We start from the raw sequence: 26,750 nt of genomic DNA on the forward strand, positions 1-26,750 counted from the left end.
TACAAATTGCCTCAACCACCCATCGGGGATAGACTGTGAACAGGCATTGTGTACACAGAATCGACCCTTGATTTAGTTGATATCAAAATAGAAGAGTTTCACCCAGTGCACAGCACGGAGTGAAATAACCCATGAGGATAAAATGTATTACTTCAACAAAGAAGAGATCACGTTATCAGTTTGGGATTCCCTCTTCAAAGATAAAACATAAACCTCAAATACAAGACAATTGAGAGCATGTTAGACCAAACAATAAATAAACTTGAGACCGTTATTGTTAATTGATGAGTGTTTTGAGTGTATAAATATTAAATCACGAAAAAGACTTCCAACTACAATGTGTCTGGTTGCACTGCATGTATTATTCTTGGACATTTTATTTGAAGGTTTGTATTGCATTGTCTGTGTACTTGTTATATTTATCATCTTCAGTAGTTATAGGTTTTAGACGTCTGTTGAACCTCGTGTAAGATCGCCTATTTCATACATTCCGTTACCCTTTAAATTCACCAATTACCTACGTAAAACTATGAATATGTGGTCAAAATCAAAACAAGATAGTTGTCTTGTATTCACCTCAAGTGACAAAATGCCTTAGTTTTTGTTGAGGTTAAGCATACAGTTTTGCTTTAACAAGTCCCGGGAGTGATTCTCGCTGAAAAAAATCATCAAATTTTTTGCTTTTATATGAATTTTAGACTTTTCCAAATAATATATTGTTGTAAATAAATACATAAAATGATATTCGGAAAATATCAAAAAGTGTTAACAGGTCTATTTATGTATTAGATCAAAGTTTCCCCTGTCTGTAACATTATAAACAACTTTATTTAATTCCTATGTTCTGGTGAGTAATTCCTATCTGATCAGTGTGGGTACCTTACAATGTAAACATATTGATATGTGTACTTGTATTTTTAATATATTGAGTTGATCGCAACCTAACATTTTCAAGTATCTTAACATACGTTTGCAAAATTCCACCATTCTGGAGACTATATTATTCTGAATATCAATGCGTGGCTGGGCAATATAAACTGACCAATGTAAACTATTGCCGGCCCGACTGCTTTCGTTTAGAAATGATGCTCTACATGCTATTCATACTGGTAAGCAGTTTAAGATATTGTATATAATTATGATATGGCAAATAAATGTATATAGTATCTTACATTCTCAACTTTAAAATTGCATTTTCATTTGTGCAAACGTAGATTATCTTTTAGTGAAGATGAAGCTTAAAACTTATGCGGTAAAACTATTTTTTAAATGTTTTTTTTTCGATCGAGGATATATCAGAGAAAATATTTATGCTCCAAATTTGTTTTCATTCAGCAGTTATTTTTTTAAGAATTGCTTTTGAATTGACTCCAAATAGAGATTATTATTTTTTCTGGTTTTCTGAAATAACAGCACGTGTAAGATCATGTTTTAATTGTTCCACTTGGTATACCTCATTTGCTATTATGAGTGCATATAAAGAAACGTATGTATACAGATATAATAAAGATGTCTTATTATATCAATAATTAGGTTCATATGAGTGAATGTTTAACTATTTTTATGCATTTTTTTTCATTTTACACGAACAGTTACTTTGGTCATTATGTAATTTGAATATTAATTTGATTTTTCTGATTTTTTCACAATTTACTTCTCGCTGAATGTGACACAATTATTGTTACAGCTTTGAACGTGGAGTGTTCTAGATCAAGTAGACGAAAATCAGTGAGAATTAATGTTGGGTACGTACAGAATCCGGGTAGTGGCTCTTTGAATTGTATGTATTTGAGTTCGACACTTGACATCCAGAGCGTCGCACGATAAGGTAACCAACACGGATCATTTGAAAATGTTTATGTTGCGTAGTCACGCTAGGTGTTTTGGCAAGCAATCGTATACGGAAAATTGGCTGTCGTTGGTCATCGCCAAATTTCAATGTCGAATCCGTTTTGCGTCGAATGGTCTGTTGCCTTTAAAATGCAACACACTGTGTTCAACTCGACACTATTATCAACGACGCCCGACATTTTATTGCGTAAATATCTTTCAATTGGCAATTGTGAAATAAATTGGACTCAACGTGCTACGCACAACAATTCTCAGCTCTGAAAAAGTATATTTTATGCAACTGAACTTTATTCGAGGATCAACCAGAGCTAAGGATGGCGCATTCCAATATATGTACATGTAGATGCATCATCATTCGAACTCACCTTCTTTCAAGCAAAATATGGCAAAACCCACGGAAAGTTTATCGTTTAAAGCGCTATTATCGAGATAACGCACGCACATTATATTCCTGTTTTCATACTACAAGCCGCATACTTATATATAAAAAATTTACGTAGAAATGTCATATGTTATCATATAGATGTCATTGTTTGCATTGGCACCTTATCAATCCATCGATCATTTGTTTATGCCTTGTGCTTATACAGTTCAAAACATTTATACACGCCGGTTGTTCACTCGGCAAACAAATGTAGCGTATAATTGTGTAAAAATGGACTCTTTAGAAAAGGAACAACATGCAGTTATACGGGCCACTTTCTTCAGCAATTAACTATAGTCCTCCCCATTAAATGTAACGTTCCTTTCTTTAACACATTAGTATCCTCATTTATAATATCGGTAAGGTTAGAAAGTAGTGCAATTTTATTCGTTTAAAGACTTCTACACATTTTGTTCGTCTAATGATATTACTAAAATGGGTTAAGGGAATGTGTATGATGCACTTAACGTGATTTACATTGCAGAGAATCAGACGATTCCGTGGAATTTGCTTGGTACTGGTATTAAGTGATCATCGTCGGAGTTATTGTCGTAATCGCCAGCATCATCATCATTATCAAGTGTCTTAAATCTCGAGAAGATAATTAACATTCCCGACCGCTCAGAAAGAGATCTTTTGCGCTAGACTCAAACTTGCAAAAATATGTGAATATGTGTACTTAAGCATTTGATGATTTGAATTGCATACTTTAATATTAACTTGTGTCTTACCATGCCCATTTTACATTACCCGTTTCGGGAATTTACGGTTGCATAGAGGTGACCTTCACTCCTCTTTTTTTCATTGCACTCCTCTTTTTTCTATCTCGTGGCCTCGACTGAGTAACTCGAGGCAACGACTTACTAACTCGTGGCAACGAGTTAGCTTTGACGTGGCCTAAAGTTACTACGTCAAGGCCACGAGATAGAAAAAAGAGGAGTGCAATTTAAAATGAGGAGTGAATGACACCTCTATGCCGCCGTAGGAATTTGACTACAGTTTGTATGTATTGTTTTCATTGTGCATTTTTGCATGTATTAATTTCGGGGTAAATATTGTTTAACGTTGTTTAGCTTCACTTCTGGTAACACGCACATACTTTGTAAATGTGAATCACTTATTTTTTGAAAAGACAATATATATATATATATATAATTTGAATCACTTCATTAAGCCAGAAACAATAATTATCTGCTTCGGTGTGCATGTGCTATCACGACGATTGCAGTGTATCTCCTTTTTGTAGGGGAGATAATTTGTATTGCTCTTTTTAATTGGTCTATACAGTGATCTCCCATAAGGCACACAAACGTTCAAAGACACATTTGATAATTGAAAATACTAATATTTTATTATCATTATGCGACTTAATTATGAGAATACACGTTGACAAGATGTACTCGCTTTTGCATGAGCTGCGTTCTATGAAAAAGGACAACTTAACAAATCACTAACATAAAATAAATGTGAATTAAAATTACGCATCCCCTTTTGGGCGTGAATTCTATAAAATTGTTATCGCAAGCTCTGTTGAACTATCTCCCTTCAAATGGGGATTTGGACGTGTTTTTATTTATAGTGATATGTAGAAATTAACATGTAACGTCTCCATCGTTTTGTCATAAATAGGATTTGGCATAGAATGAAATAACATCGCGGCTAGCTAATAAATGCAAGGTTAGGCTAGCATTCAAACCGATTTAAGTCCGTATTTGGTTGAAATAACGTTCCAATGTGGTGACAACAGCTTTAGTCGTGTAACAGTAGGTGTCGGAGAAAAAAACTACTATCCTAGTGATATTTCTTAATTATATCATAATTTAAACGCATGGGGTGTTAAGTCGGCCTTAATTACATTCGATGATAGTCCTGAAAGTCTTGGTGTTTATGTATTTTGTCTAGTTAAAACAATCTATTATGCAATAATTTCTTTTTAAATAATTGCATTCATCTTTAAATTGTTGTAAACGTAAAACTCCAATGTAGTGGTCATTAAGGTCCTAAAATGAAGAGAACATTTCTTACATTGTAAAATGTGTGTCTCCCTTACATCGGTGCCATGTGTAAAAATAGCTGAAACTGTTCGACTGTTTTCTGTTGTTGTCTTGCAGTTACAGATTAAAATGAGGAGAAAATGCAAGCTGATTTACAAAAAAGACTGACTTTGGCAAAAAGTATGAACACAGTTTTAGCAAATATTTGTATTGTTTAACACCCGTTAATATGTTCCAGAATAGGGCCTGCCAACAAAATGTATATACTGTATCTCTGATTCATGTATAGACACGTATACATCTGGTATTTTTGGTAAAGCAATTTTACCCACTTATTGTCCGATTATTTCAAATAATATCATCTTGCTTTCAATATTTAATGTTAATGATGTTACAATGAAAAGTATATTTGTTTCAGAGTTTGGAATATATCAGTATGAACAAATGCAAATTGTATCTGTAAAGTAAAGTATCATGTATGCAATAACACACAGCTGAACAACACGTAGTTTAGGGCGTAGAAAACACAGGTTCTTCTGGCTGAACATTTCTTCACGGTCAATGATTTTGGAATGCTGAACTTTTAGAAGATCCATCTGTCGTAAGGAATTTGACACCATCGTGTCTTGAAGTGACAATGAACGCTTCAGCATGCATGGAGTTTATTTTTACTTGGTGTTTTTATCGTATGCGATAGTGAGAGTAGTAAGGAGAGAAAGAGAGAGAGGCCGAAGTCCATTTAAGTTATATTTCAATGTAAATGTTTATTCATGCATTGTTTAATTTCCTAGATCAAGACGGCTTATGCATTTATTTGCGCTAATCATATTTTTTTATAGGCCAGAAGCAGTCGTTTCAAATAACTTTTGAAGCCGAAGGCTAATATTATTGTATATTAAACATGGCACTGGAATGTTGCTTTGTAAACTTCAGTTCTAGTCAAACATGATAAATAGTACGGGTTTAACATGGCTAAAGACATATAAAACGAAAACTACTAAAATGCATAAATAAACAAAGCACTAAATAAAATAATAACATGTTTTCGTTCTGTGGCAATACCGTGGATATATTCTCAGTAAAGTGAGACTTTGCGAATTTGTACTTGTACAAGCGCTCGTAAAAATATTTATGTCAACACTCATACATTATTTTACTAAATAACACCAAAACAAACAAATAGAATATATGCATAGTTAAACTATTCTTCCAAATGGATTGCTGACATAAAAAAAAACTCATTTTACATGTACTATGAATTTCTTTTGTATTTGTCATGACATGAACAGTAACAGTTAAACTGATGGGAAACAGCAGATACTGAACTAACTTCGCGTTCCCTATTTATGTTCAAATAAAGTAATGCAAAGATTTAAAGTATTCACGTTGTCAATGTCTCTTTTCATTCCACACAGTCATCTTTTCTAAATTCCCGGAAGTAAATGAAATATTACACATTAATCTTCTACTTTGCAAGACATCGCCGAAGCTGAGCGTTCAGACTGATTACGTTATTTTCCCAGACAACATGTCTAGACCTCGATAGTTTCGTATTGAATACATCTGTTCATTTTCTGGCACTTAACACTTCTTTTGTACCACGCCCAACACTGCTATGGTTTGCTTACGTTCAGATATCTAAGTATAAGTGTGTTATCCGTTTAGTACATATAATTTCATAAAAAGTGAAGTAAACGCTAACGGGAATAATACCATATGCAAAATAGTTTTTGATTTGCAGGCGTATATTTTAAAGTGTATGCAAATAATTTCACATTTCGTTTGTTTGCGTGCGTTCATTAAGTCTGTCTATTTGTTATGTTACGATGTTGTTCAAATGACTGATATGATGTAGTTGACAATCGATACAAAACAAATTTTAACTGACTTGAAGCTTCTTTCTCTTGTTTCATACAAATACGACACTATGCTTTCTCGCTTGTTTTATATATATTTGGATCGTTGATTGATCGGTTATTTTAGCAGTTTACCTCTTGATCCAATAGCTACCCACTGTGTGTGGTCAAGTTCACATTGGATGGAGAGGACGCAATAAGTCAATGGAAACATTTATAAGTTTATAAGTATTAGAATATGCATTAAGATGCTTTGGTGATGCGATGCGTTCTTTTTAGACACCATTATTTTGATGCATTTCGTGCATTATCTGTTTTTAATTCCATGGTCCTATGATGAAATAGCATTGATTTACAGCATTTAACGTCATACTAATTATTTATAAATACAGATATAAGATACATAGGCTATTTGATGCAAAAAAAGTAAGCGATGAAAATTCGCTGTAATAAATAAAAAACAAATGGACGTTCGTTTGAATGCTGTTGTTCTTTTTTCTGTTAAAAAATCAAATCTCGCTTAGTATTCTTTTCTTTCATTCACTTTTCATGACAATCAATTTTCCATACTTTGTTTTTGTTATTTTTCTAAAACATTTTAATTCGTTGTGTATGCGTTGATCCGATACGAAAAGGTAACCACATGAAGTATTCTTTGAGCTGTTTGGTTAACAAAAGTCCGCTTTTAATTGTAACGTCTGTTTGAAGTTGTTAAATTTAATGATTCATGATAGTGCAATGACTTGTAATATGTATTGCAAAATTTAGAAACATTTAAACATTATCTGTAATGTACAGTTAACGTCAAAAGACATTATTGGCTGATATGAAGGTTGAATGCTTAGACCGCCACACACGTTAATTTGACGGTACATCTATTTATTATCACATTTTGAAATGAAGAAGATCGTGTTAATAAAATCCAGCTGATAAGCTTTTCTAAAACCGACTTGACTATAACACCGACATTCACATATTATACCTAAATACGTTTGGTCCCTTAGTAAAATATTTACATTTGGGTAATTTTAATATATACGTTTATTTCAAAATGAAGACGAATATAAAAAAAGAATTAAGCTATTTTCATGTTTCAAACGTATTCTTTAAAATATAACATACGTTAAAAACCCAAACAGATTAATGTTAACTCTTTGCTTGCATATTTATCCACTGTGTCAAATCACTCAAATGCTCATCAGATGTGTCATTCAGAGAGGGGCCAATGGTGCCAATAGTTCTGTTTAAGATCTGTATACGATGTACAAAAATAATTCGAAAAGTACAAAATGATTTCTTTTGCTCTTGTTAATCATTTTTTCTGTTCATTTTCCAAAGTTTGAATTAAGTGTAGTATTTGTTTTCCACGAAACAAACAAATTATGTACCATTCGGCGGATTTCCCGACTTCTTTTTGTTACTGATTATTTACTTGTAATATTTTTTTAATACAATTGATTTTCATACGTGCTTTTTCTTTGTGTTAAATAAATAATCAAAACAAGTTTACGTGCGTTGTGAGTTTAAGCTATAACATTTCGTTGAACGACATGATCGCATTCTATTCACATTAATTAATATAGATGGTCGACATGCGTTAGCTGGGAGTATAAACTGATACAATCAATGTTCACTACAATTAAAAATGTGCTAAAAACGTAATATATTATCCGATTGTAAAATACGAAATAAAATCTTCGAATAAATGTGCCAGAATTAGAAAACAGTTACACAGCAATAACATAAGAATCATAGGGTGAAGATATAACACGAGATTAGATTTGAACACCACGACTACGTATAGTTCAGGCGTAATCTGCATATTGTTTTCCAACATCATAACACCATGTTACTATCTTGAATCTTGGTTTAACAGACCACTTTGTCTGGTGTATCATTGGTTGTATATGTGCGGCATAATAAAAACAGTTACGGATTATATTTCAACGCTTTTCCATTAAACAAGACACAAACATTACAACAGTTACCTACTTTCCGACTTTATCCAGCAGCACTTGATGACAGGTGCTTATTTTAGCGAGACAGAACTTGTTAAACAATTTGCAAACGTATGAATATGTTATAAAACAGCAAAGTGAGATGCTTAAAAGCAATTAAATGAAGTGTTAACATTCAAACAAAAATATCAACAACCCGTTTGGTCTTGCGTACAGCGGAACGCTAACCAATTATTGTTAATGACAAGTTGTCTCTTTGTCCTTAAATAACGCTGTTAGTGTTGCGAAGTTGTTCAGTTGTTGAACTGTAAACTGAAGTAGATTGAACTTTATTACACTATATGAGTATTTCATCTGAGTGTGTTTGTTTTCTTTCCACGTTTTCTGTACGTGCATTGTACACTAGGTCCGAAACATTGATGACTACTGTTTACTAAAGGGCTATCATAGTTCATTATCCTTGGTAATGCGTACAATGGAAGGTGTCGCACTTTTTTTAATAAACACATATTCGATATAGTGAAATGTTCCAGGCCAGGAACGTCAATGTAGTATTTATTTAATGGCATCGTGTGTATAGCGCGTACAATTTAACTTGACAAAAATATTTTAAGAATATTAAGAAATTATTGTAACTCTAATCTGGTTCAGTTAACTTGCATTTTCTCAAAGGCTTTAATACTAAATTTTCGTTGTTGTTGTATTTCGTTTTTTACTACATTCTTTGAGATATTTAATAACAGTACTATATCTTAGTTTTTTTATATAAATTGGGTTTCTTGTAATTGTCATGCGCAAGTGATTTTTTTGTTCAACCAGTCAGGAGTATTATTTGTCAAAAATTAAAGAAAAGTAAATAAAATTGGGGTTTAGCCATTTGCCTTAGCATATATCTTTGCAAATTATCAAAGAAAATGTGTTGCACAACAATCATTCTGAAGATGCAAAATGTTTCTATCATTTAGTCAGTTCAAAACAAAGCACACGAATCTCAAAACAAGTGTGTGTTTAATATGAGCCAAGATCAAGCCATAAACGTATGAACGCATTTGTTACTTAGAGATTACAGGCGTTTGCCAACGGACCTTATATCACGCAATGAGCTCATGTTGCCTTCGATCAGCAAGTTAAACTTATTAGTATGCACATCCTCTTACAGGATAGACGTGTGAAACTATAATAAACACATTCTTAACTTGTTTATCTTATACTACATAGTATGAGCCTACAAATAGCATGTTAGTTATTCTCTTTGGAAAACTACAATACTCACACACATCCCGATTTGAAAATGCCAATTGTCCCCAATTTTGAATTGAATCTAAATAAGTGGGATCGTGTTTATAAACCCTGAACCTTATACAAGTTCAACACTTTTCCTAAGAAGGTATTCTGCGGATGAATAAGGTTCAATATTTGTAATCGACCATACGTTCGATTACCTGTTAATATAATCTAACATTTGAATCAATGCAACATACATTACAACAATATGTTTGACTGTATTGTTTCTTATAGTTTGTGCATATATATTTATACGTGCATATTTACATAAATTAGTGTTAGAAAACCTTGCAAATGCAGTATGCCATTCCAATGATCCTAACCGGAATGATACTGCTTGATTAGTGTTAATACAATACATGTATATGTACAAATATGTGATGTGGCTTTGTCGTTACTAGTTAAACCATTTTTTAGATGACGAAACTTTACTGTAGAATCAACGTGAGGTTTATTGAACGAATGACGACGCTGCAATAATAGCAATAGCTGAAACACAATTCGGTTCTTGACTTCCTACTTGTGTATTCCTAAAACTATCCTAAAACAGTTTAATAGTCATTTCTGATATATAAAAATAGAATATGTACATTCATAAGTGTTATCACGATGTTCAAAAAGGTTCTAGATGTCTGCTCATAGTTCAGTGCTATTTTATCTCTTAATGTTTACAATTGACTGGAAAGATAACTCATATTTCAACGTAAAAAGCATCAAAACAGGTCATTAATAACTGCTGTCCCTCGAGAAACTATGTGGCTTGACGGAGGCACAAATTACAATACGATCGCTGTAGCCATCATAAAGACATAAAAGTCAACATATATGTCTAAATGTCTAAAACATCATTGCTTCATTTGAATCGTTGCTTTAGCAAAGAGGAGAAATATATGATGTAATGAAATACAAAATAGGATGAATGAATGATAAACTTCGTGGCAGATACGCCGTTCACACACATACATATACATATATTCGATTTATATATGAAAAAACTGGGAAAAAGATAGAGGGTTGGCACCTTGGAAGGCATGTGGAACGTTCATTATTCAATATGTTTTTCTAAAACTTTGATTTTTGATGCAGATTACAATGAAAATTAAAATATGCATAGAAGGAAAAGTACAATTAAATGGTAGCATTACTGTTTTTAAACTCCGTTTAATCTCTTTGAATGGCATTGTGCCATTAATAACATTAAACCAGATTAAGCTTTACTTATGAACACCGCGAATACGTAATGTTCAGACACAAATATCTCTTATAATGTAATGTTTCATGTTGCAGTGCTTGCCGGGTGGCTATTAATAGAACGTTGGTCAAATAAGCTAATACACAAATTTCAAATAAAAAATGCAAAAGTGCTAATTCAAATTACCAGCTGTAACATGAACATTTCGCTTACTTTTGAATAAATTAAGTGCTTACGGTGGTGTCCATTGTGCTGTAAAATAATTGTTTGCTTGATGTTTAATTGCAATTAAAAATTAAACCGGTTCAACTGCTTATAGTAATGGTTATACACTAACATGTTTATCGGAAATACTATGTGTCAAACGGCATGTAATATTGAGCAGAGTAAGAAATACGATGCTTTGATATTCACCACAGCTAAAACCTTCGTCACGACGTACCACCGATGAATATCAAATCAAAATAACCTTAAAATCTGTTACGCTAAATAATATTCTATACGACAAGACATCTAACGTCACTACTAAATATCAAACGACACGACAAGACAAATTTACACTAGTTGAACTCCACCCATGTTGCATGATGTAAACAGCAGGATATTAATCTGTAAATCAACAATGACCAACTTGACATTTCAGATAATTTTAGCGAGCTAATGAATTTTCTTATCTAGCACGCTCATCTTTTTGGATGATGGCGAAGATTTGACTTTAACAATGTCGATAGCAATAAGTGCGGTTTATTCGAAATATAAACAACAATGATATATCTTACATACGACGTAATTTGTGGGTTTCCATCACGGGTTTATGGTCATTAGGATGGACACTCGATAGTCGAGAGCGTAAACACAATGTACCTGAACATGTTGTTTAGATGCTATATCTTCTGTTGCTGTTTGTTAATTACACCATTATCTCGCGTTAAATCCCAATAGGGCGCACGAAACATTTACGTACTGCATGAAATTCTGTAACAAGCTTTTGAAACCCAAACAACGTACTATATCATTCGAACATATGCCGTACATACCTGGAATCAGTGTTGGTGCAGATGTTCGTATATAAGATATTGTAAAGCTTTATTGTTTTTGGGTAAAAGATGTTGCTTATGTCGAACGATATTTATTTTTTATTTTTAGCCTGATTATTAAAATGTGATTACGAACCCTGGATAAATATATTTTGGCTTCAAATTGCCATTGGACAGAACACAATAGTTAAATTCAGATTCAGATTAAGGTCAGTCTTGTTTATTTGTTCCACGCTAAGTGGTTAGTGCATTGTGAAAATACAATTGCTTATCTAATCTACGATTCTGGTTATATGTTCATTTTCTGCGCATGTGAGTGGGGTTGATAGTAACCATAGCTGAGAGGCGCGGTATATCGCCCTCCTCTTCCTCACCAACTCTGTACGACGAAAACATACGTAAGAGACATATCTATGTTGCTGTGTACGATCAACTCTACTATTTCCATTACGATACGATATGTTTGTCACTCACGAAAAGTATTGCAAACCCAAAACAGGTTTCAAAAACGTTTATTTAAAATCGTGTGTTTTTGAAACTTACGAATGGATATTATTGGATTTACATTTAAGTTATAATAATAATTTAATTCTGTAAAAACATTATTTTTTGCATATAATACTGTCAAATACACTTCTTTACAATTTATGACGGTGAATTTTATTTGACTAAACATACAAATATGTTTTGTTTGTCAATATATCCCCATATGGGTTTGCAAGATAGCGAACTATAATAGTAATTATTTCTTATCGCTGTATCATGTATTATAAGGTGAATGTCGAACCCGAGTTTAAAAATAATGTAGCCTAAATGCCTGGATCATATAGTAGTATGCAGTCGAAATGTTTGCGGATGTTCAGTTCAAAAACACATAATATTTACCGTAATGAGGTTATGGTTAAGTAATATGTTCCCCATAACATTTTCAAAAAATATGGGTACGAATAAATACACATTTCTGTTTTCTTAAATAAGAAAACTAGTTCATAAATACAGTAAACACAATTATAGCATCAAACGAACACTTGCTTTCCTATCTAAACAAGAGGTATAAATATTGGTTGGAAACTGAACGAAATGAGTATGTGTGATTACTTTATTATATATAGAATTATGTTAGATATGCGTAATTATTTTAAAAGCTTGTGAAGGGAATAATCTTGTTTACACTTTCGTTAAACAATATCATGTATAAGATGAGTAGAATAAAAATTTGTTTAATTACAGTTCAATTTTAAAAAAATAAGGGACATACTAGTTAACCTTAATAAATAGTATTGCTAGGATGTGTGATAAAAAGTGTGAAATTTGTAATATTGACATTATTCGAGCAATTCCCTTTAAGTACTGTGCAATAATTGCCGAGAAACAATCTATTTACCGATTTTGAATTGACTGCTGGTATTTTAACTATAAACTATATTCTTGTCATCAGTTAAGTTTATTATAACAAAGAACTTAAGTTGGTTTACATGTGCATAACATACTTATAGTGAAAATTAAAATGTATATTTGTCAATTTAATGTTGCGTCAATTGTTATGTTAAGATCAGTAATTACACTGCATTGCCTAATTGTTTGATTGAATATTCGAAATAGAATATTGCAGCTTCGTAGTTTACCAATGTACACAGTATAGAAATGTCACAGTATAGCAATATCACAGTATAACAATGTCACAGTATACCAATGTCACAGTATACCAATGTCACAGTATACCAATGTCACAGTATGCCAATGTCACAGTATACCAATGTCACAGTATACCAATGTCACAGTATACCAATGTCACAGTATACCAATGTCACAGTATACCAATGTCACAGTATACCAATGTCACAGTATACCAATGTCACAGTATACCAATGTCACAGTATACCAATGTCACAGTATACCAATGTCACAGTATACCAATGTCGCAGTATACCAATTCACAATTTTCGAAAAATTTCACAGTAAATTTTCACTGTTCAAAACAGAGAATTATCAGTTTCAATTAACGGATAGTTCTCTATAAACCACGGAAAGCATTAAATCAATAACATGGTATCGTGCACGTAATGTTTTTCAGTTCTACGATTGGGAATGGAAAACAAACAAGTGGCGGTTCAGTTTGAATGCTAAGATATTCCTTCCCCTGGACAATTTTTATTCTGCATCCACGCTTACTTGTTCCGGAAAATGCATAAAGGAGACGACACAATAGACAGAGCCGTTTCAGCTGTGAGAAATAGGTTTTATGCAATGCAATTTTATAATACTGTGTAAGATTTCTTAATTCTTTGTAAGTTTCAGAGAACCTCTTACTGATATCTCACGCATAACAGTCAGTTTACAAAAAGCATTCTCAACTCGAGAGAAACATATCTATGTGTTTGCATAGTTCGATAAATTGATCGCAAGCATTTAAATATCTTGTGAGGGACGATACAAAAAATAGAAACAACTTACTATGCCAAATGATGTGTCACCATATTTGTAATGCAGTTGGTATCATCGTTTCATTTCATATTTATGACATCATGTCGAAGTAAAAAAAACAATATGTATATATTATTATGTTATATCCGAAAATGCCTGGGTGTTGTCAAACACACGCCGATCTTACTTTTTGCAATTGGACGTTTATGAAAGTGTCATGTTTTCATTTGCAGAAAATAATGCCCTTCTGATCCGTCCGTAGTGTATTTATTGAACAGATTGATTATCCCCACGCTTTTAAACCCCATGCTTTTAAAAGCGTGGGGATATTGTGGCTATCTCCGCCGTCTGTCCGTCCTGGACACTATCTCCTTCTACATTATTAGCACTAGAACCTTGAAACTTACACACATGGTAGCTATGAGCATATGTGCGACGGTGCACTATTTGGAATTTTGATCTGACCCTGGGTCAAAAGTTATTGGACCGGGTCAGCGATTTTCACTGTTTGTTTGAGGTTATTTTACATTAACTTCTTTTTTTCACCGATTCACTCCTTGATGATACTTTACTTCTTTTATTACAATACGGTCAATCTCAACTATGCATGGCCCTATTACCAACCCTGGGGCGACCCGCCCACATAGACCACACCCACCCACAATTTTGTTGTAACATAACTTCTTCATTTATTCGCAAATTGATTTCAAATGAATACTGAAAATCTCTTATATCAACACGGTCTTTCTCGACCATCCATGTCCACATTATTCACCCCGGGGCCCCACCAACATAGGCCTTGTCCACCCAAAATTTCATTTTAATATAACATCTATGCGGCGTGGGGATACGCGTCGGCTTCTGCCGCGCTATTTCTAATTACATATGTGTTTTGGCTGTGGTATACATTGCTTTTCTACACTGATGCATTGAAATGTTATCTATTTAAAAAGTCGATAAGTATTTGAAAATTATTTAAGCGAACCATTCGTGAAATCCGGAAAAATCGCTGGCGAAAATGTTCACTATAGTTGTAATGTTTCGCCTCCGTACATAAAAGTTTGTGTGGCCCAGTTATAACGCTTTCGCTTACGCTTCCATAGAACACGGTTTTGAATTCTGGTGACGATAGCCTTTTTTTGTTCAACTTTTTTTGTTACCATTAACTATTTAAAGTTTAAACTATTAAAAATGTTATAGATTTGTTAACAATCATGTCTGATAACATTTGGGGGAAAAAATGCAAAAATATGTTCACAATTCCATCAAACACTGGGAGGCGAACGAGATTTTGATTAAATGATCGTAGATATAATGGTCAAATGTAAGTTCTTTTAATAGAAATCTGAAAATTATGTTTCAATTCTTTTTCAATTATTAGAATAATTTGAATAGAGATGAAAACCTTCAGAACGTGTGCTCGAAAATACAGCGTGCATGTTATATATTTGCGTGCGTAACATTGTTCGTAAATTCAACAACAAAAACAACGCATTGTTCCTTTCTGTTTGAATGAAAACGACCAAAACAAGAAAACCAAAGATATAACTTTGATTTAAGCTTCCGAAACAAAATATCGTTCAGTCTCATAACGAATTATGCTGTAATGATGTAACTATTTTATCTAAATTAAAACAAGAGCATAAATAAACGTCCTGCCAATCAAAAATAACATTAACATGCGGGAATTTACTTGCTTTCTGAATACCAATCTAACTTGATACGTGTTTCTTATTATCCGATTGATATAGTGTGTTTTGCAATATTTCCTAACTTATTGTTTTATGTATACATGTATTAACTTATTTTTAAAAAAATAATTTCGAAACCATTTAGACGTGTATTCAATCAACTGTTCGTTAACATTTACTTTAGCAGAAACTTGCCTGTGTCTTGCAAACAGGCTTACAATGCCGTCGGCGCTTTGAGTTTTAAAAACCGTGTTGTTGTATTTGATTACAGGCATTTTTGTGTCTTCTTACATGAACAAAAATTTTATCAGAAATATCCAAATAACGAGCTCATCTCCTAGATATTTATATGGAGAAATACGAACACGAGACACTAAATTAGCATGGTAAGAGATAAAGTAATTTTGCATCCATTTTCTAGAATGATTATTGTATTAATGTGCGTTAGAAAAGTGTATCGAACCAATTATCCTTAAATAATGATGAACATTAATGTACAACAAATGGATTTAACAGGAAGGCATTCGAATATCGCGTGTAAAAAAAGAGCCCTTAACGATACATACAATTATGAATAGATGAACAGTAGAATACCGCATGGAATATCAGTTGTAATTAGTGTGTCGAGTATTTTACCACTAAAAATGTGTCTTCCATTTAACTACCGACAGAAAATACTGCTGTATTTAAAACATTGATAAAATTGGGTAGACACGATTTTGTTGTCGGCAGTTTATTTCCTTAATCTTAAGCTATCACACGTATATGAATGATAAATATTATATAAATATGATAATAATATTCTTATAGTATATTACTATCTAAATGTATACATTCTGATTAATTATACCATAATTAAAAGTCGTTTACTTCAATCAAAACAAAAACGACCTAAAAGATGAATATACGTTTTTTTTGTGTTTAAAGCAGAATAAACAGTTTAGCTGAAGTGTTGAATACACAAATCTGTTAAAGTTAGCCGAGATTCGCAAACAGGGCACATGATTTTGAAGTAGAAATAGTATTTTTAACTCATTGAACACTTTTATTGTTTATGTTTGGTATCTTGGTTAGCTTCTTTTCTTTTATAAATGTACAATTATAAACGTATCATCTGTTTTGAACAATTACCATGCAAATACCATACACTTTCTTAAAGAAATCACGGCAGCTAGTCGTTAATATTAAACCTTTTAAATCACCATCCAAATCATAAATGCTTTACAAGAAAAATTATAATAAATTTGCGTACTCTTTCCTATTGATGTGTATGTGAACTCTTAGTGTAATGCTCAACCTTCAGTATAAACTTAAGTTAAACCTAATTCCAAACTATGATAAATCATTCGTTTGTCACTTGCATTCTCTGGGTCTGAAATGGAGACCTATTCTTTGCCTTTGCGATGATTAATGACCAATGCGTCACATGCCCTCATTGCTTTTTGAAACGGCCAACAGATCATAGCTTCTTAATACATGTACACAAGATCAGAAGAACCATTTACACACAGTGGTGGTTAAACTCGCCGAATATTTATAAGGTAGTTACAATCTGTATAATGTAAATCCATATAAATGACTACCATGAACAAACATGCAGATAGTTGTGAGATATGCTATTCAGATCATGACAATATTATTCATGTAGTTTGCATTATATTTCCTAGTAAGAGTGTGAATGTGTGTTATCTATAAAATGTATGGAATTAACATGCATTTATAATAAATGGTTGAAGCAATTGTTTGAACTTAAAAATCAAATGTTATGCACAATAATGTTATTAAGCAAACATATTTGTATGTTTACTTTAAAGCATGGTTATGATTGTCCGCATACACGATTGCCTAAAAAGTACAATGATACCGTTGATTGATTGTTTACTTTATAAAATAAAACTATTCAACGACAAAAAAAACTAATACAAACCTTCGCAATATTAAGTTAAATAAAGAAAATAATATGGAATATGTGCCTAAATATCGAATAACGTTAAATGTATTTTCATAAATTCCCGCGTACAACCTTTATAAATGTACTAAGGTGTATGACTGAAGCAATATTATACTGAATTTGTATGTATATTTTAGCATCTACTTCAAACTTGTACTATAACTACTTTCAGGCATTTTTTTGTCAGGCATTTATATGCTTTAATTATAACAGCTCTATGTGAAACGTATTTAATACCCGTACTATTTTGTATTCTTTAATCATTTTAAACGTATTGCCATTCGTGTTTTCACTTTTAAACGTTGACGGAAAAACATGGATAGTATAAAAAGTAAATGTAATGTGTATTAAATATTGTTTAACATAAAGCGATTGCACTTTTTATTGAACATAAAATCGATTAACATCTTAAATAGGAAACTAAACTTGCCTATGCGTAGTCAGTTATCATGGTTATGTATGCGACCCATCTGTTATGTGAATACATAATATAAACTGTATGCGTGCATTTGTAAATAAAGGTAATAACAACAGATCGGATATCTACCATTTGACCATAATTTATTATAAGTGTATACTCTTGTTGTGATATTGCGGTTTAACATCACTGTGCGCAGTACAGTATGTGATTGTAAATTTCAATTAAAAATACTTGCCTAGAAGTAGACATTTATTTATGAAAAGTACACTTTCTAAAGTAATGAAAATATAAATGAACCAATACCTGACATTTTGAACACTATTTTCCCAAGAACACTATTTACTTGCGTTAAATGAATTGCGATTAATTAGCTTGACTTCATTTAGAGTCGGAATGGTCGAGTGGTCCAAGGTTCTTTAGTCTGGTTCCTCAGGCGTAGGTTCAAACCCCGCGTCAAATTAATTATGTGTATGTAGTATGCTCTTTTCTAGCACAGTTTTTTAATTTAAAAGTAAGCACTAAAATCATATCAACCCTTAAATGTCTGAACAACACATCAAACTATCAATTCCCGTTGAGATGCATGAGCATCAATAAATACAAACGTTTGAAAGGTTATACACATTTTATTACTTTTAATCCTCACGTAATGCAGGAACATTTCACGCCCAATCAACGGAAATTACAAAGTTACGCATTCCTATATATTATGATGTTATTGACATGAGGTCTTGGACAAGAAAATTAAAATCAATCATGGCAATCAAATGGGATAGGAATAAAGTGTTTAAGTGCGTACTTAATTAAATTCGTCCGAGAATAAATCATTGAAGCGACTGTTGAACACCGTCTGAGGGCGAAATCACATGCACAATACAGACCTGTGACGGAATACCCCCTTTTCACAAAAGTGATTGTTGTTGAAAATAACTATTTTACACTATAAGTCTACTTTGCATGCGCATGCTATCATAATATGTAAGGGTATGTTTCATAATATATTGGTAATGAAATCTCCATCTCCAATCCACCTCAAGTGGATAAAAAAAATATGTAGCGTAAATTATCTATGTATCTGTTGCGAAAATCATAATAGTTATACAAGCGCATTTTCACATTGTACAGAAAGGTATAAATAAATCTGCGTTTGTAAATTTTGCGACATTAAACATGTTAATTTACAAGAAAAAAGTAATAAGGTACATTTATTTTAAACGTGAAGTTTCAAAACAGCAGGATTGCTCGTAACCTAATGCAACAAACAGTTGGACAATCGTTCATTATTGTCTAAGCAATGCAACAAACAGTTGGACAATCGATCATTATTGTCTAAGCAAGTTACACTTATGTTGCTCTGGTAAATATACGACCAGTTAAAAATTTAGTTAATTTGCAACATTATATCAGGCAATTGTTCAAATTGAATGCGTGAATGGAGTGGCTTGAGTTTTGCATTTTGATCCATTGATTAATACTCTTGAAACACATCTTTATCATTATATTTCTTCAATTGACATAATAAAAACAGCAAAGAACATTTACTCCACTTTTATGTCTTTACAACTAAAATAAGAAAATACAGTGTATTTGTGATTTCTTGTCATGAGTAAGGATATTGATCATCTCAACATATGCACACTATAAGCCTAACAAAACAAGGACGATCTGTAAACACGTGTGTAAATTTTATTTGTTGTGGATTTTACGGTAAGTTTTAGTAAACATGACTTCACGGATTGTAAGTTCTCTATTGTTTCTCCGTTGGGTTTTCACCATAGTCGAAAGTTATTTCATGTGATGTTTTGGAGCAGTCAAAAGCTGATTTCCCTTGTTTGACTATTGAACTTTTCACCTAGGCCATATAACACACTCGTCGGAATAATGCAGTCGTGTACTAAAACCTGTTAACAGAACATGTGCGCACGGAAAATTGACAAAAACGTAAATACAAAAACATGCTATGTATTTCACCTCATATAATTAAATCATGTTACACAACGGTTATCGGTCGGTTATTTATAAACATATAAATACATATAACATATGTTTTACCTCAAGACGCATGGCTATTTCTATCTTCAACTTGTGTGTTAATTAAAAATCAAAACTGTAACAATTACATCAATATAATAATCGTTATATTTTGTCTGCTGATCTGGCAACGGCCTAGTGTGTTCCATTCATTTCATTTGCACGCATTTCCAGAGAAAATATATCAACATATTACGCGTTATTGTGCTTACAATTTATAAGAAATATCAAATGCGTAGTTAAATCAACTTATTAAAGTTATGCTAAAGATGTAATTTTCAAAGTAGATTGTGTTTCTCGTTAGGTCATATTCCGTTGAACAGGATGCGTGAAACAGTTTATGTCAATTAGTATTTATTAATCGCCATCTTTTCTTTTGTCTTGCTTCATATGTAATCCGGTTGGAACTGTTAACTTAAATCAGCATAAAAATGCAACGCTAAGACGAGCGAAAAAATAAAAATCAATTGGATCGCAGTTTTGTGTCCAAACCTAACTAAAGCATAAAAGGCTATAATTCATGATTAAGTTGCAATATTTATAAAAATAATGTGTAAATTAACAAAAAACAGTTATGAAAAAAATCACCTTTAAATAATACAATCATATTTAAGATGAACGTTTAAATATAAATAAAATTCATAATTCAATTATAAATTACACTAACAGATTAAAGCCAGTCATATACAGCATTAATCATTAAGTTATTATGGAACAATTATATATATACTGTTTTAAGCCAGTACCGTTTTCTATGACTGTTTAAACTCAATTAAAAAAAACCTTATTCTTCAGATAGGCATACGAAAATCACAATCAATGTTTTAAATAATTTACGATTGCTTATGGATTCGGATAAAACATCAAACAATGTCGCAAACTGCCTTATACACTACTTACGTATGTTCCCTATTTTCCGTTCATGATAACTATTATCCCACATTTAACAACATACATTATCAAATTAGTACGCGATAATATATACATAAATAACCACATCAAGCGCTAGACATAAAATCCTTTATGAAACTTCCAGACTGTCCTTATGGACACATGACCAAACATTTACCTTAAAATCATATGGACACAATGAATTAATTTCAGAATATATCAAATAGATTAAATCTAAACAACGTTATGTTTCAGCATGTGATTTATCCGCAGCAAAGTTAAGTAAAGACTTTGAGTCACATGCATCTAACAATTTGTCTTATTCCTCAGTACGCAAGTGCAAAAGGTTCCATAGATTAACGGAACACTCGTTAGTGTACACGATATGCAGGAATAAACCACAAACACTCGCAAGGTAATTAAGGACTTTGGATATTAATGTTTAGATACAAGTAACAAAGACCGTCTTATTGTTAGAAGTTTATGCTTCATGGAATTGTTTTTGAAACTTAATGCTCTTTAAGGTCAGACCATTGTACGTTACTTGATATTTGTGTTCACGTACGTATGTATCCATATAAACATTGAGGTATCTTACGTTTTTGTACGAAAGAACTCCAGCATATTCGTCTTCAAACAGTTTGATGCCTTCAATACACTAGTGTCCTTTACATCTACATTCTTTAAGACATCATTTAATTAAACGGCAACATCATGTCACCTTAAATACCCTTATAATCTGCAGTTAAAATGATACCGACTTGTTAATACACGAATGTTAATACATCTTCATGCACATTAATTTGCATAATGCCTGCGCGACATCTTTTGAGAACAGACATTTTTTCGCCATAAAACAAACGTTGAATAAAGACGGTGTGCGTGCTCATATTTATAACAATGTCAAAACTAGGACGTAAAAATATATGTTCATGTGGTTTTTTTTTGCCAGAACATAAGCTGAATATTTACTAATATTCCCAAACCTTTCATTAGTTCAACCACTTAACTGTGCTCATGATGTAAAAGATTTTTGCAAAAAGATCAAACGATCAAGATTAACTAATCATAACCGTGTAGGCAATAGTATATAATGCAGAAAAGTAATAATTAAAAACAGTTTGTAAGAACTATTTATAAAACAAAAACTAAAATTATGTAAGGCGGATCGAAATCAAACATAATTGTCAATGAAGTTTTCGCCATACCTTCCTTGTTCTTTTGCTCGCTGGAATTCGATAGATATCGGAAAATGCCCGCGTGCGATTTCATATAAATATCAGCAGTGTGATAGAAGAGATTCCATCTGGGAAGAATTCATTCATCGTTTAGGATTAAAGGAAATTGTATAACCATGTCAGGTAAAAACATTGACTTATTGACTTTAAATAGTTCTTTTTTTAACACAAACGCTTTTTTAAATATTGTGTGCATGTTCGATGAATTGTCCATCATTTAAAAGATATTTGTACTTGGCTCAAACGCGTTGTTAGCTATTTTTATTAAAAGAGCTATACATATATTATTGTACAAATTATTGCGATATATTGTATGCGTCGGAGTGTCTTTTAAGTACATAAATACTTTATTGCATTTTTGAAAAAAAAAATCAATAAATTAAATGTAATGCTTAATTGCAAATATACAATGTCGCAGGCGATGCACTTGTTTTGAAAGCGTGCGATATATAAACCGTATATCCGTGGTTAATACATTTTGTGTTAGCATGTTCTTTTTAAAAATTAAATTCTTCCCTTTACAGGATTTGGTCATATAAATTATAATAATTTTATAAATTGAAATACTAGCGCACTGAACATAGCTTGTAACAAGTAATAGAAGACCATCGCATATGCCAAAAGATTGAAAAGGTAAATTTTTTAAAACCATATAAACGTAACAACACAGTATGTTTTTCCTTCCGGAATAATAATAAATACTGAAAACTAATTGATACTTATTATAAAAATAACAAGCTTTAATAGATCGTTGATACTTATGTCCATTACATGTATGTTTTTGATGCTGTTTGTGTTGCGGGTTGATGAATTTACTTGTGCGATGTACCGCATTTGCGCATGTGTTAAACTTTCTATCTGATTTGCAGGTCACTGCATGCATTATTAAGCGCGATCCGTAAATGCACCTCAAACACGCATTTTCTCCCCGTTTGCTATTTTCGTCCCAATTTGCTATGTGTTCGATTCAGATTCAGATCTGTCCAGTTTACACGCGTTTGCCACACTACATCTGTATTCTTTGTTTGTCGTGGCACTCTCGAGTACGATCAAACTATTTTAACTACAACTATATCTGCAGCAAAACGCTTAAATATAGAGTAAGATCATTGTTCGGGCTTCACACACGCGTTTGCTAAACTATTGCTATATACATTTTATATCGCTGCATGTCGTTTCCGGTAAGTATATTTACCACGCACTACACATGTAGGATCCGTGTTTGGACTGAATATACGCGTGTGCTTTACTATTTCTATGCGCGTTGCATGTCGCTTCATTTTCGGGTACCATCCGCCAAAGTACCACATACGATGAATTTGTTCGAAATACTAGGACATCTAAAACCAAAATATTCTGTGTTAAATATATATCTTTTTAGCAAATTGTTTCACTTTGTTCGATTGCAATAATGTTTAAGTATTAAAGCGAGATTATACGATTTTGTCAAATATATATTAATTTATATAAAATGTGTAAAAAACTATATATATATATATATATATATATATATATATATATATATATATATATATATATATATATATATATATGCGGAATAGGCCATATATTAAATTCTGATATCGAAAATGTCCGTACAGTCGAATTCGCCAGCATGTATACCATGCATGTACGATGTGTATCTAAACTTAGTTTAACGGTTCATTTCAAATTCCTAATTCAAATGCATGCGACACACGAACACTAACTCTGATCCTAATAAAAAGACAAATGCTTTGTTATTGAATGAAAATATGTACGAAATATCTACGTCACAATCGGCACGGGGCGCTAATTTTTTCATTGCTGCATTTTATGAAAATCGTCATCAATCTATAATTTTTCTTGCATTTTTTGTGTTTTTGTAACCTATTTTATCAATATATTACAATTTAACACATATAAAAAATCGTATAATCTCGCTTTAAAACCTAACAGACTTTTGCGCAGAAGAGACTTTCTTTAAAAAAAATACAATCAAAGCGGGTTAGTCTATTCGGACCTCACAGGCTAACGACATTTTGCACACATGCATTTAGGTATTGTTTTCCCAAAGCGAGATAAATGGACAGTCTATGCCTACGCCATTTTATTATTTGGCGAACATTATCTTATGGACCAGAAAACAAATACCGTGAAACGTGTTTACCGCTTGGTAAATATATTATGGAGGTATTCAAGACATTCCCTACTAAATTGTAAACACGTTTATTGGGGTTTGTCTTTGTTTATATCACACCGATCGGAGCATTATTTTAGCTCTAATATTTACTTATTTCAGAAGCGTATTTGACGAATACGGTCTACGAAATGGTTCACAGGCTGTGATAAAAAACTTCATGGAAGATATGTCGGTCAACGTTTCAGTGGGGAATACCACAGGTGAACTATTTGATATCATGGAACGCAATATGACCATCGGAACAAATCCACGTATGTAACAATATTCTTATACAAACGTATTTACATTTATAAATATCAAATTATTTCTCAATGTTTTTAAAATAAAAATAAAATTAAACCTATGTAATTCTTGAGTAAATAAAAAGCTGAAATTTAAGCAACACAATAATACTTTTTTGTTATTTACTGTTTAAGCTTTTCCGGACGAGGTAACATGGGGTTTCTGGATAAAGTTCGTACTCACACCAGTAATTGTCTGCACCGGAATCATCGGAAATACACTTTCTCTGATTGTGATGAAGTCAAAGGCACTCCGCCACAAGTCTTATTCGCAATATCTCAGTGCCCTCGCCATGTTCGACACATTAACGTTGATCCTTCGGCAGATACGGACCGTCGATGACTATTTCTTGAACCAAATGAACCAAAACATGGTTTTTAAGGGATTCAACGATTTCGGGTGCAAATTGTTTAATTTCATTGAACACGTTTCTTATCTTATGTCTTCCTGGCTCATCGTCCTGATGGCGATTGAGAGACTTGTGGCAGTGTGGATGCCATTCAAGAAATTCAGGATAAGACGCCGGGCTGGGGCAACTGCAGCTATAATAATTTTGCTTGTTGCCATCTGCGCTAGTCAGAGTTTCAGACTTGTTATGACGGTACATCTTGGCGATGATTGTGGTGCGGACGATACCTTTATACAGCTGTTTGTAGATCTCACAATCTACTTTTATAACATGACACTAACGTTTCTTTTGCCTGTAGGAATAGTTCTTGGGTGCAATAGCATGGTTCTGTACCAAATATTTAAAATCAGAAAAGAGTTAATACAAGAAAATACGAGAAATAGAACAACACGGGCTGTGAAGAAAACGCACAGAACCACGTGCATGCTTCTGATTGTGTCGTTCACATTCCTTGGGGCATTATTACCTCTTCTTACGATGACATTAGTCTTCGACTTTTACATGAAAGTCAACGGTCCTGAAGCTATATTTCTATATCGTAAAATCGCCCCATACATTGATCTGTTAGTTCTGTTATCGCTAGTAAATTATGCTGTCAATTTCTTTATCTATATCGTATCTGGGAAAAGCTTTCGGTTTGAGCTTCGAAAAGTGTTTTATCGACAAAAGGTACAGGTAACCAGAAGTTTTACAGCCAGGAGTACAAAAGAATTTATTTATCGTTTTTGAAGTAACGGATGAACATGTTTTAAAGACATTTTGGACGAGTTGTTCTCTGTTGCGTAACTTGAGATAAGTTAAATGAATTGAGATTGCATTATTTTTTGGTAAGAAAGCCCGTAGGTGTTGTTTGTTACTGTGATTTGTTGTCGTTAACCTGTTTGGTAAAGAAAATAAAGTATCTTACATAAATATTTCGATTTCGTAACCTAAATTCTTCGAATGAAATTTCCGATTAATCTAATAGTCAAGCAATTAAATTGCATACGGTAATTTTGTTTATCAGAATGTAATGAAAATTATTACATAACATGTGCTACATGTAAAATAATGCACAATACATCCACTAAGTGATTTTAGCATAAACGTATGCATGTTCAAAAGTTCACAACATGAATATAGTGTTTCTATTTTAAAATATTGCGTCCCCAGGATGTTTTTCAAAGTATGTTTTGTAATGGTCTTTATAATGTGCGCGAAATAAAGATTTTATAGGAGATAATTTGTAAGATTTTGTATCGAATAAGTGTCTTATTTGTAACGTTAAATTAAACAATTATTTTTTATTTCAATGCATTTAATTTTGCAACGGTTGATTTTATGCAAAATACGGCCATAATTCCTTACTACCTTGTATAGGTAAAAATCTTTTTAAAACTAATATACATAAAATATTGTCGAAACACAGCTATCGGGGATAAAAATGTACACTTAAATAAATACTTACTATCATTTTTTTACATAAAAGAAAGACCCATACTAGCTAATAAAATAAGCAATGCAATGCACGTGAATACAGCGTGCGTGGTGTATAAGATTGTTTAGATTGTTTTGTGCCCCTTAAGTATCATATAATGAAATAGTATATTATGCAAACACGGGTTAAACACGATTTCACTAGATGGATGTGTTCA

General features: G+C 32.5%; 1 protein-coding gene across 3 annotated transcripts; it reads left to right on the plus strand.

Moving 5' to 3' along the window:
- The first annotated feature begins 212 nt into the window (after window positions 1–212).
- Window positions 213–26,031, plus strand: LOC127875310 (FMRFamide receptor-like). Of its 3 annotated transcripts, none has more exons than XR_008047361.1 (3): window positions 213–386; window positions 1,688–1,745; window positions 2,760–7,629. XR_008047361.1 is itself a non-coding variant. In XM_052420280.1 (3 exons), exons 2-3 carry the CDS (start codon window positions 24,583–24,585, stop codon window positions 25,843–25,845), a joined length of 1,098 nt encoding a protein of 365 aa, XP_052276240.1. In that variant the 5' UTR covers window positions 213–386; window positions 24,525–24,582; the 3' UTR covers window positions 25,846–26,031. The 3 variants fall into 3 exon arrangements, 2 of the variants coding, with proteins under 2 accessions (XP_052276240.1, XP_052276241.1); XM_052420280.1 differs by lacking the exons at window positions 1,688–1,745; window positions 2,760–7,629 and adding exons at window positions 24,525–24,676; window positions 24,842–26,031; XM_052420281.1 differs by lacking the exons at window positions 213–386; window positions 1,688–1,745; window positions 2,760–7,629 and adding exons at window positions 22,280–22,366; window positions 24,525–24,676; window positions 24,842–26,031.
- Window positions 26,032–26,750: the final 719 nt, after the last annotated feature.

Source organism: Dreissena polymorpha, chromosome 3, assembly GCF_020536995.1.
Source record: "Dreissena polymorpha isolate Duluth1 chromosome 3, UMN_Dpol_1.0, whole genome shotgun sequence".
Taxonomy (NCBI): Eukaryota; Metazoa; Mollusca; class Bivalvia; order Myida; family Dreissenidae; genus Dreissena; species Dreissena polymorpha.